The following is a 13635-nucleotide window of genomic DNA, read 5'->3' as shown; positions in this document are numbered from 1 at the left end:
TTACTTGTTTAAAAAAAATGATGAGAGATAATAAAATAAAAGTGTAAAGTACATAAATGGTCCCTAATCATAGGATACTTCTTTATTGAGTCCCTCAACTATTAAGAGTTACATAATGATCATTTGACTATTTATTAAATTCTAAACTCGTTCTTTTCCGTTAAAAAATTAACAGTCATTTGAGTTGAATGTTAACATGCGGACTAAGATATGATAGTTGTTTGAGATTATAAGATCATATTTTATCATATCTCAGTCAGCAGGTTAACATCCAACTCAGATGTCGACAATTTTTTAACGGTAAATTACGAGTTTGGAACATAATGAATAGTTAGCAGAGGCGGGGCTATAGGCAACACAACTTGTGCGACCGAACAGGGCCCCGGAATGGAAAGGGCCCCAAAATAATTAGATTTATTACAATAAAAATCTCATTTTTTGAGGGTCTAACTCCACTTTACGAGAAATGAGCTCATCTTCATGATCTCCATATCCCACACCGTTAGGATTTGAGTTAGTAATATCACAAATCTCCCTATATATACTACATTCAAGCTTTGCAATTTTTACTAAGAGTTTCTTTTTAAGAATTTAAGGGCCTCTTTTTAAGAATTTGCATAGGGCCTCCAACATCCTAGCCCCGGCCCTGATAGTTAGGTGACTATTTTGTAACTTTTAATAGTCGAGGGACTCAACAAAGCAACTCTATATAATTAAGGGATTATTTTATAACTTTTAAAAGTCAGGAGACTCAATAAAGTAGTATCATATAGTCGGAGGACCATTTATATACTTTACCCAAAATAAAAATATATATACCGTTTTAGTTTTATGGCACAAAGTTGAAAGTAACCACCAGGATAAATAGAAATTTTGATGTTTATTATTTTGTGGAACACTTTCATTCCTTACATTTTAATTTGCGATTAAAACGATAATATTATATGAAAAATGTTAATTAACTAACGATTAATGTATATTGCTAACGTGACATTTTTTACATATATTAAATTGTTTATATGTCATATGTCTTACCACCCAAATTAATGATATGACATATGTAATATCACTTAAGGTAATAACATAACATATAACATGTCATTGAATGTAATGATGTGACATGTAACAAGTCACCCAAGATGATAATGTAACATGTGACACATAACCTTAAGTGATGACATCATGTCAGCAATTAAACATTTAAAAATGATATATCATCAATATTCGTTAATCGTCAATTAATGATTTTCATAAAACATGAGTTGTTTTAATCAAAAATTAAAACATTATATGCTAAAATATTCTAATATATATATATATATATATATATACACTAAAGTGATTATTGGAATAAATGTTAGGAACTAATTTTATCATTATGTCAAAATAAATCTAACTAATTAACATAGTTGAAGATGCTTGACAGTTAATTAAGCTGCATATTATAAAAAAATCAGTTTTTTGTTGTCCTTCTGATCTTAAAGTTTCGTTCGATTAATCTAGACCGACCCGCATCGCAAACTTAAGTTGCATAGTATAAAAAAATCATTTTATAATAATATTATTACTTTATTTGTAACGTGTGTGTTTGTGGTAGCATTCAATATTATTTGAATACTCACTCAATCTAATTATAATGGACAAAATTTGAGTACAAGAAAAAGAAAGAGGTAAATCAATGATTTGACTCAAACCCTGAGTTTGAAGCTCCGAGTCGGACGATTATTTCAATCTTTTTGCAGCCGAAAAGACATTGGTGTTTCTCTTGTCGTGTTCTTCCTTGTCTGAATTATGAAAACAAATTGCCAAATGCAATTTTGTAGTACTCCATCTCTTCCCTTCATAAACCAACCCTGTTTATTCTTCATACACATATAGCTTTCAGTCGATCTAATTGTTTCATTTGTTCGTGAAAACATCAATATGAGCAAGAGGGGAAGCACAGAGAGCAGACTAAGTAGGTATCTAAAGGTGCCCATCAGGTTTCTGATGAAGGCTGGCGATTTCTACGTTAAAAGCATGACTGAGTACTCGGAAAGGGTTGGATATGGCACCGTTATGGGGTGCCCAACAGGTCAAGTTCATGCTTTGCCGAGGAGCTACAGTGTTGGTTCGACGAGATCGGGACATGGCGACGATGACTATCGGGAACTTATGAGGGCAGCTTCCGCTAGAAAGTTCGACAACAACAAGGCGAGGCGGCAGTCTCCAATCATGCCTAGAAGTCAGAGTGTTGGGATTGGGAGGATTGATGAAGACGAGCCTTGTGAATTTGAAGATGATATTATCAAGGTGAAGCCTGCTTATTTCCCTAGGAGCAGGAGCTATGCTGTTACAAACAGAAAAGGTGGTTTGTAATGTCGATATTAGTCCTCGACATTTATTCGAATGTTCATTTTAATCTCTATTCTATTTTTAGCATTTTAGCTTCTTCGTTGTAATGTAAATTAGGAGCCTGAAAATCATGTGTTTTTGTAATACTCCTATGAAACTAAAGCTTCTGCCTGCAATTTAGAGTTGGAGATGTTAAGCTTAATAAAGTAATAATGTAAATAAATTGTATATATTATATATAAACTATATACAAATTTAGGGTTTTGAATAATCTAATACAGAATTAGCCTATTAGAATTTGAAACCTTAACCTCCCATCATCATAATTTAAACCTCAATCATTAAGGTTTGTTGAGATCTCAGGTTTGAGCACCGCATATGCAAGGGTGTATGAGCAAGGACATAGTCAGAATTCCAATTTAAGAGGACAAAATATAATTAATCATAGAAAATGAGGGGACAAACTATAATTAACCATAGAAAATAAGGGGGGAATCAAAATAAACTAAAATTTGGAACCCTAATTTAATATTTACCCATATTTTTTTAATAATACAAAAATATGGTACATTGGCCCCGAAACGAAGCATACATTCATCCATATGTATGAGTGTTTATTGTTAAATGATAGAATTTTTAAACAAATATTAAACATGTCTTATAAAGCACAAATATATAAGAATGGTATTTTATATATCTATTTGAAATAATATGACATTACATCATATAGAAATATCTTTCTATTAATCAGAAAAAATAACATCTTTCTAGTATTTTAGAAACATAATGGCAAAAAAAGAACTTCCAATGTATCATTTTTTTATTGTAACGTTAAAGTGTTTTTTTTTTATAATTTAATATTTAATATTTCTTTATTTTTTAAATAAATCCATATTGGATGATCAATTGACGACAATCAATATCTTTATTAACGTGACATGAAAACATTAAGGGGCAATTGAATAAACTAGCAAACATTGAGGGTTTCTTTTTCTATTATGCTTTTTCACTTTTGATATATAATTTTATCACGTCTTTAAATAAAATAACTAATAAACACTACTTAATGATTGAAATCAAAATTAGTATCTTTATATGTAAATATTTTATCATTCTACTTGTGATTATTCACCAAATCATTTTTATAAATACTTTTGTATAAAATATTTGTTTAATACTCAAATAAGTGTCCAAACTATACATTTTCCCCCCAAATAAGTTCCTACAATATTTTTTAGATCATTCAGGTGCCTAACGTTACAAATGTGACCACTTTAGGTGCCCGGGACGAAACGACCGTTAGTTTTCTCCGTTAAATGACATTTGTCACAATCTGCTAATTTTGAAATTTATTTTTAAATATTATTATATTTATAAAACCCCTAATTTCTTTTAAATTATAAAAAAGCCTCAAAGTCCCTAAATCCTAACACTAACACACCGATGTCACCCTTTCCGGCCATGACCACCACCGCCAACGTAATCCCTACCATTATCCTAGTTATACGACGCCATAGTTGTTGTCGATTGGCTGTCGAAATCGCGTGGGATCACGATTTTCATCCTAGGTTTCACAAGGTATAAAACCTTGATTCGTCATTTATCGACTGTCAATCGGTCACGATTTCATAGGGGTTTTGGTCATCGAGAAGAGGTGAGATTGGGTAGAGCTTCGTCAACGACAAAGGGTGACAGTAGGTGTGGGTTTAGGGGTTGAAATAAAAGTTTTTAAAGTTTTGGGGTTATTTCAAAAATTATGTGTTTTCTTTGTAAAGAAAACATATAATTCTATTTTTTAATTTTCATATAAATTTTTAAAATTATTAGATTGTGACACGTGTCACTTAACGACGGAAGTTAATGTCGTTGAAGGCCTGGGTACCTAAAGTGGTAACGTTAGGCACTTAGATGAGCCAAAAAAATATTGTTGCCTCCTATTTAGGAAAAATGTATAATTTGGGTACTTATTTAAGTATTAAGCCTAAAATATTTTTCACTAACATAACGAGTGATATAAAATCTAGTCCATAAGCTATATACAAATTGTAGTAGTTTAACTTTTTTCCTCGTAGATCGTAGAAGAGAGAGGTGTACATACCAGAGTTTTGAATAATCTAGTACATCATCAACGAGTGATGGATCGAGGGATTATCCTCTTGAAAATTTTAAATTCTATTGTATTTTAAATTTTTTTATCTATTTTCTATTGATAATTTATTTTCACATCTCCTAAAATTTTATAAGTTCACTCCTCTCTGAAACTTTATAAATTCGTCATCTAATACAAAATTATGCATCCATCCCTGCAATCAATCTATTAGAATCTAAATTCTAACCTCCCAACATCATGACTTAAACTTCAATTGTTAAGGAGTTGTTGTTATCCTTTAGAGATTTCAAGTTCGAGCAATGTATATGCAAGGATGTATGAACATTTATTATAAAATAATAAAGAATTTTCGAACAATTACTACCTTATGTTCACCCATTACCAATTAAAAATAATATTAAACATGTCCTATAATGCACAAATATATGAGAATCTTACTTTATATATCTATTTGAAATATATATGACATTACATCATATAAAAATATATTTCTAGTTTTTAGAATATAATGGAAAAAAAAACTTTCAATGATTCATTTTTTTAATTGTATCTTTAAAGTGTTTTTTTAATAATTTAATATTTTTTATTTTTAAACAAGCTCATATTGGATGATTAATCATTAATTGATAGTCAATTGACAATTAATATTTTTAGGATAAATTATACGAGTGATTATCAAACTATTATCATTTTGATCACTGATATTTCCATTTCGTAAATTTGAAAACTTCTAGAAACCATCTTCAGAGATATAATTGTCGACATACGTTTTCGTCCGAAGACCGTTATCATTATTATTATTATTATTATTATTATTACTTATTTTATTTATGTGGCATGCCAAATTGCAAACTCAAATTGGGCCCAAATACAACCGGTCCAAGTAACCCAGTGGGCCCAAACTGAAACCCAAATAACAAGCCCAAGCCCACTGAGATTAGGGCTTGTTGAAACCCTAGCCTCCCGCACCGTCGCCGCCTCCACTGCCAACCGAGAAGACTATGTATCCGATACTATTTCAACCATCGGTATTCGTCATTCGGCATGTCACACCCCAAATTAGGAGTTAAATTATAAGTTTTTAAAACTTATAAGCAATTTTAGAAAGTTACGGGAAATTCGGGGACCCAGGTTTGAATTATCCCATTTTTTTGGTAAAGTGAAAAATAACCCCCGATCAAACATCTAAAATCCCCAATTTCCCTACCCCAACCCTAGCCGCCGCGCCCTTCTGACGATTCACCCCACTCCGACCGTCGTCGCGGTATTCTGACCGTCCCAATCGAACCGGTGTCCCACCCTGACCAAACCCCAACTCGAAGTCTCCTGATCTACTGCTAATCCCTAGGATGGAACGATAGAAGGTTCATCGAAAACTCCCGAGAATCGGAATCCCCAGCTCCGTGAGACCAAAACTCGATCGGGTTTTTCGGTCGAAAATCGTCATGTCACCGACCGCCGTCTTGGGTAATCTTTGATCATTTTTTGGTTAATTTCAACGTGGTCTTGGCTTGATGCTCAGCCGGTCACCCCAACCTCGTTCCCACCACTGTATGCGCGTGGGGCTCATCCCCAATTCTAGTTCCTTCTAGAACCGATCCAGTCGGTCTGGTCCAGTCTGAAATGGCCTGACCCGGTCTGAACCAATCTATTTAACTCAAACCGAGGCAACCCGACCAAATCCGTCGACATTGACCTGACTCAATGACTTTAACCCGACCTGTTGACTTTGACTGGTCTAACTGATGACTTTGACCGATTTGACCGTTGACTTTGACAAAAAGTCAAATTTTCCAAAAAAGTCATATTTTATGTTTTTCGACATCCTGAGTCCGAATCTGAAGTCTGTTTTTGCCAAATTCGTATTCGGTAAGCCATTTTTTAGTATTTTACCTTCAGATTCAATTTGGTTTCTCAATTAAGTTCAATTTCTGACGTAAATTCATTTGCTATGTATCCGAGGAATTATTGGATATTGAATTCAAGTTCGAGAGTGATCGAATGGAGTTTAAATGTTCAGTCGGTGGAGCATGGAAATCGAGGTAATACATTACTACCTTATGCATGCTTTATGAAACATGTTGGAATTGGTAAATACATGGATGTATATGTTTGGTCTCATCTATATAGTAAATTATTTCTAAACTCGATTCGGATACGGTAAAAAGTCGATAACTGAATATGACTCAGATGACTCGTATAGGATATTGGGGGACCGATAGGAATTAAATTACAAGTTCTGAGAGTAAGTGGTAAAGCAATCAATCTCTGGATCTGTTAATTCTGATTTATCTTGAAGGTTAAATGCCAAAGGTACTTCGATGAAAAATTATGACAATACTTCGGTTATGTAAAATTATGAAAATACCCTTATGGGGTAAAATTACGAAAATACTCCTATGTTGTAAAAAGACAATAATTTTCCTTGGAAGTTGAAAAATAACCCCGAAAAGATATATTGATCCGATAAAACTACTGATGTACATAGAAAATGCTAGTCTTTCTTAGAAAATCTGGATAATCAATTTCTAAACTCCAAGATGGAAAAAGATTTAAAATTTATGGTGTTTGGACAAAACCACTTGATAAATAAATTACTAGAATGATGCAAATGTTTGAATCAAAGAAAATAATTGAATACCCTTGAACAATAACATGACCAAAATGTCCCTAGAGTGTAAATGACCTATGGTAACCCCAAGTCATAGAATGATTTAATTTTTGTTCGTCTCCCTAAGATCCATTCAGCGATGATTCTGAAGATGATCAATTCGACAAGAGTTGTCTGTATTAAAGAGTGATTACCCTTGAAGTGCAACGATTTGACCGGTTGACATGTATCAGTGTTAGAATTTGTTCAGTTCGAGTTAACTCGATATTCCGATAGATCAACACAAATCTTAAATGACCTGAATTTTAATTTCTCCCTTATTAGATCAAATCACTAAAAATTCTCTAAGAACCTAATGCCCAAAATGCCTCTGATTTCCTGAATAATGGAATCACTCATATCATATATGAAAACACGAGTAACTCTGTTGCAAAGGATTCTGAATACCTTTTGGATTACATAGTGCCTCTGAAAAGTATTCAAATACTATATGATCTTGATAAACCACGTTCTGAATAACTGATGAATCTATCAGCTATCAAACCCTTTTATAGGGATATCGTTTATAAATTTAATCATTTTACAGAAGTTTCATGACACCCTATATGATAAATACCAAACACCTTCAAAAAATAACTGAATCCTCTAGTGTGTTCCCTATATGTTATATGATCGGTTTTACCCGTTCTGAAATATGTTTTACCTAGATTTCTGAATTACTGAAGTTTAAGTCTACCTATCTGATTCAAGATCTCTGGATATCGTTTCTACTGAATTAATATGTTTAAACTTTTATTTTCTCCTACCACTGATTTCTGTCTGGAAAATGTTTTTCTTTGGGGTATTATGGGATCTGGTATTAAGTCTCTACAGGTTCAATTCGATCAAACTGATAATTCCTTATATAGGTTCAGACCGATCGAACTGGTAATTCCTTACGTCAGGTTCAACTCGCTCAAATTGGTAATTCCTTATATAGGTTTAGATCGATCGAGCTGGTAATTCTTTACAGATCTACGGTGACCCTTTGGTGGGCTCCTAGGCCTAATGGGCCTAGTGTTAAGACCTTATGGACCTTAAGTAAGGGTGGTACATCTGCTATGTGCTTTGGGTAAGTCCTTATGGACCTAAGAGCACTCCCCTCAGGTGGGCACCTACACTTCGGCTAGGGTAAGACCTTATGGACCCAAGGTGTTCCTTTAGATTGGCACCTACGCCCAATAGGCCTAGGGTAAGCCCTTATGGATGTAGTTCCAGTGAATTGTATATTGACATTCAATTGGAGGGTTTTACTACGGTTTTAAAATATGTTTTAAACCGTTACTGTTTTAGAAAATTCTATATTTTTCACTGGTTTTATGGGAACACACTAGACACCCTATTTTGATCTCCTGAACCTAGTTCTCTTAACATTTCCTCTGAACTGCTTCATGTCTTTTAGTACCTGAAATATCTGTGGAACCCTTAGCTCATCACAAAAATATGTAGACGTCTGAATCAATTAAGGAAAATTATGCTTGCTCATTATCTGCATGTCCTTCAACATCATTTGGTAGTATTATATTACTAAGCTTTCCAAAGCTCACTATGTTACTATTTTAGGTTAAAAGGATTGAACCAGTGTAACTATCGACATCAGTAAAGGAGTTCTACTGGCGTTGCTTGTGGAGTACAATGCATGTATTTAGAGGGCATGTAGGTGGTATTCTTTTTTTATAACCGAGTCTGACACGTGTATGATTTTAATTATATTATAGTATATGAATGATTTTCTAAACTTGTATTTTAATTATAATTTTTTTATGATTTTACACATTTTAACAAAAATTTTAAAATCTTTTCGAAATTTTACTGTGGGTCAATCCGATGGCCCTATTGTGGCACCTCGGATCAGATCAGTCCTGCATCGGTCTGAGTGTTACATTTAGTGGTATCAAAGCTTAGGTTGAGTTGAGTTTTTTTTTGGTAGACTGGTCGGTCGAATGTCATAGGATGCCTAGTCTGTACATGCCCCTAGACTATAACCATACTTCTATAAGCTGGAACTTCACGGTCGAGTCCTCTCTGTAATAAGCTAACCTAAGTTTTCTATATGTTAGGGCTCGACCTATGCATAAAAGAATACAAGTAATGTTTGTCCAAATTCTGTAAAATGCCTCACGAGTAATGTGAGAGTTACTCATCAAGAAATTCTGACATGACTCTAGAAATAAAATTTGGAACATATTACCGCTCTATGAACCTAGCCTCGTAGTCAAGGTTGAATTGATTCCACTAGAATAATTTTGTTCAAATTCTTTTATTGGGATGAAGGAGAGTTTTGACGAGAATGTACATTCAACTGGTTAAGGATTAGTAAAGGACTCGTACTTCTGTAAAAGCTACATGAAGGTAATGAAAAATTTATGAAAGCTTCACTTATGCATTTCTATGACTTGAGTGAATTTCGAGAACCAAATTTTTTTAATGGGAGGAGAATTGTCACATCCCAATTTAGGGGTCAAATTATAAGTCTTTGAAACTTATAGACAGCTTTAGAAAGTTAGAGGAAATTTGGGGACCTAGTTTTGAATTATCCCATTTTTTTGTTAAAGTGAAAAATAAACCCTCGGTCGAACAGTAGAAATCCCCAATTTTCCATACCCCAATCCTAGCTGTCGTACCCCTATATTGATTCACCCTGTTCCGAACGCCGTTACAATATTCTGACCGTTTCAATCGAACCGGCGTCCACCCCGACCAAACCTAAACCGTCAAAGGCTTCTAATCGATCGCCAATCGACGGGACCGAACGATAGAAGATTCATCAAAAACGCCATCGTCGCCCCGATTTTCATTGATTCCGACCACCTCGAGCGTTAGCTCGCCTCACCTCCCCAAGCATCGGAATCCCCAGCTCCGTGAAACCAAAACCCGATCAGCTTTATCGATCAAAAATCATCCTGTTGCCGATCGCCGTCTTAGGTGAGCTTCGATAGTTTTTCGGTTAATTTTAATGTGGTCTTGGCTTGTTTTGATGTTAAATTGGGTATTAATTGGTTCGAGTTTGATTATGAGATGCTCGGTCGGTCACCCTAACCTCATTGCTTCCTCTACGCGCCGCCGCATGCGTGTGGGTCTCGTCCCCATTTCTGGTTCCTTCTAGAACCGATCCAGTCGGTCTAGACTAGCCCGAACCGGCATGACCCATTCTGAACTGGTATGTTTGACCCAAACCGAGTCAACCTAACCAAACTCGTTGAATTTGACCGACTCGTTGAATTTGACCTTACTTGTTAACTGGTCTGACCATTGACTTTGACCAGTTTGACCGTTGGCTTTGACAAAAAATTAAAATTTTAGAAAAGTCCTATTTTATGTTTTTTGACGTCATGAGTTTGAATCTGAAGTATGTTTGCCAAATTCGGACTCGTTAACCCATTTTTTAGTATTTTACCTTCGGATTCAATTTGGTTTCTCAATTAAGTTCAGTTTCTGACAAATATTCGCTTGCTATGCATCCGAGGAATTATTGGACGTTGAATTCAAGTTCGAGAGTGAAGGAATGGAGTTTAAAAGTTCGATCGGTAGAGCACAAAAATCGAGGTAATACATTGCTACCTTATACATGCTTTATGGAACATGTTGGAATTGGTAAATACATAGATGAATATGTTTGGTCTCATCTATATAGTAAATTATTTCTAAACTCGATCTGAATACGGTAAAAAGTCGATAACTGAATATAACTCAGATGACTCGTATAGGAAATTGGGGGTCCGATAGGAATTAAATTACAAGTTTCGAGAGTAAGTGTTAAAACAATCAATATTTTATCTGTAAATTTTGATTAATCTCATTAAAGGTTAAATGCCAAATGTACTTGGATGAGAAATCATGACAATACTTTAGTTAGGTATAATTACGAAAATACCCTTATATGGTAAAATTATGAAAATACACTTATATTGTAAAATGACAATAATTGTCCCTGAAAGTTGAAAAATAGCTCCAAAAATACATAATGATCCGATGAAACTACTGTTGTACATAGAAATTGCTAGTTTTGCTTAGAAAATCTGGATAATCGATTTCTAACCTCCAAGATGGTAAAAGATTTAGAATTTGTGGTGTTTGGACAAAACCACCTGATAAATAAATTACTAGAATGATGCATATGTTTGAATCGAAGAAAATAATTGAATACCCTTGAACTGTAAAATAACCAAAATACCCCTGGAGTGTAAATGACCTAAGATAGCCCTAAGTCATGAAATGACTGAATATATGTTTGTCTCTCTAAGACCCATTCAGTGATGATTCTGAAGATGATCAATTCGATAAAAGTTGTCTATATTAAAGAGTAAATATCCTTGAAATAATTATACATATGTTTTAGATTATTAAACTATGCATACTAGATATAATATAGTATAATAATGAATATTTATATAAATATGTTAATTGTATTAAATTTTATGCATGTTATGTATATATATGTGTAACTAAAACATATAGGTCTAGGTTTTATTTTAATGTAACCCCTATAAGCATTTCTTGAATCAAACAAAAATAATTTTACTAAGGGTAATATTCATTCATTTTAAGATTATTGTGAAGTGACTGTCTTAACGTATAAGAAAATTGTTTTTGATAATTTTAAAATGAAAATGTATCCCGTTAAGTAAAATGAATAAAATTGATTACATTTAAAATTTGGGAACTGAGAAAAAAATCATGTTCTTTTAATTAAATCCACCTAGAAAAGACTGTTAGATCGAATCTAAGGTCTCGTCTCGATGTATTTAAATAATTCAACATCCTTATTCTCATTAAAGATTGGTATAATAAATAATTAATCGTATTTGTTTGATATGTGTTTAACTTTCGTTTTATTTTTGTTTATGTTTTAATATGGTTTCAAAAATAAATCACATTCAAATTAATATTGAATTTTTGGATGAATTAGTAATATCTCTTTATTTCTATTGAAATAATAAATGACTGCTTTAAGGCATGAGAGGTCATTTATTCTCGATTGGAAATAATTAGATGTTATCTTTTTCCCTCTTAAAATTCAAAGTATATGTTTTAAAAAGAAAGTCTAAAATTTATTTTATTTTATTTTTATTCATACATTTGAATTTAAAATTAACAAACTTTAGGAATGAAATTATAATATTTATTTATTTCGATTGGAGTAGAGATTGACTACTTTAAAGTATGAGAGGTCGATTTTGCTCGATAGGAAATAATTAAATATTATTGTGTTTAATCTTAAAATTCAAAGAATATTATTTATATGGGAACTTAAATTAAATTAAACTAGAATTCGTAAATTTCATTGCAAAGATGACTAATTAATCGATTAGGTACCGATTTAGAACGATGTGGGGGTGCTAATCCTTCCTCACATGTAACCGACTCCCGAACTCAATTTTTTGGTAATGCAGACCGTAAATTTGTTGTTTTAATATTTTTTATTAAAATGAAAAATATGTTTTTTGGGTGCCCAATCAAACCCTAATCAAATATTGGTGGCGACTCCTTGAATAACATCTTATGATTAAAAAGGTCACTAAATTATTCAAGATGAGATCTTTTAAAAATCAGATTTTAAAAAATAAATTTGTTTTTTAAGAAAAATCGTTTCGACAGCTTATCGACTCTGCTGGGGACGTTTTTTAGAGAGTCAGATCGATAGTCAATTAGTTAATTGTTTTTGCAAATGAAAATTACAAGTTCATTTTAATTTAGTTTTTGATCTCTTGTTTGGTTTAAATAAATTTTATGTTTATAATTTGATTAACCAATAAATAGTTGTGCTGATTTGTTTGTTAATATTTTCAGATTAAATAGGTCTTAAAAGGATTGAGAACTCTGTTTTGTTTTATGTTGTTTGTTTTGTTTTCTCTTTTCTTCACACACTACACAACTACATTTGCATAACATGAGCTAAAACCTCGCTCCATCCTATTTAAGTAGGAGTGAGAAATTACTCCCTCGTGTGGTTTTCACCTCTGTATGGGATAGTGGATCACTCCTGGGGCTCATGCCTTATGGTCCTCGTGATGGTTTTCACCTCTGTATGGACATAAGAGGTGTATCCCCTCGAATTGAAGTCGATCCGAAAGCCTGTGATGGGCCAGGATTGAGGGTCTGGTAGTCCAAGGGGGCACCGACAAGGACAATTCAAGAACCTTTTACTTTAGATCCGAACCCAACATTTAGTGAACCTAGAACCATATAGAGCTTTACCCAAACCTTAAGGGTCCCATGAGGAGAGTACACAAGAAAAAGCTCTTTTGAGTCCTTTTAATTTTTCTAGTTTAATTTTGTTTTTTTTTTGAGTAAATGAAGGCAACTAGAAATCGTAAGGTTAGGTTTATTTTTTGAATAAACATGGGAACTAGATGGCATGAGATTAGGATTTTTATATTAAACAAAGCATGGGGTAAAAAGCATGTTTGGGTAGGTTTTATTATACCATGTATGGGTATTCAACCTGTGAGGGTAGGTTTTATTTGATGCTTATTGTGATTAATATCTTGTCGTTTGTCCTATGTGTAACTAACCCGTTTTTGTTTTGTGTCTATTTTAT

The 13635-nt window shown here is 33.2% G+C and overlaps 1 protein-coding gene across 1 annotated transcript; it reads left to right on the top strand.

The window, feature by feature from the left end:
• Window positions 1-1705: 1705 nt before the first annotated feature.
• LOC120166922 lies at window positions 1706-2358 on the top strand. Its single transcript, XM_039176084.1, has one exon. The coding sequence runs from the start codon at window positions 1924-1926 to the stop codon at window positions 2356-2358; it is 435 nt and encodes a 144-aa protein (XP_039032015.1). The 5' UTR covers window positions 1706-1923.
• Window positions 2359-13635: the final 11277 nt, after the last annotated feature.

This window comes from Hibiscus syriacus, unplaced genomic scaffold (assembly GCF_006381635.1).
Source record: "Hibiscus syriacus cultivar Baekdansim isolate YM2019G1 unplaced genomic scaffold, ASM638163v2 tig00111650_pilon, whole genome shotgun sequence".
NCBI lineage: Eukaryota > Viridiplantae > Streptophyta > Magnoliopsida > Malvales > Malvaceae > Hibiscus > Hibiscus syriacus.
This window is presented reverse-complemented; position numbering and strand designations above follow the sequence as displayed.

Bases quoted from the DNA above. Each gene is read 5' to 3' on its own strand.
- LOC120166922 (XM_039176084.1), top strand. From the start codon at position 1,924: ATGAGCAAGAGGGGAAGCACAGAGAGCAGACTAAGTAGGTATCTAAAG.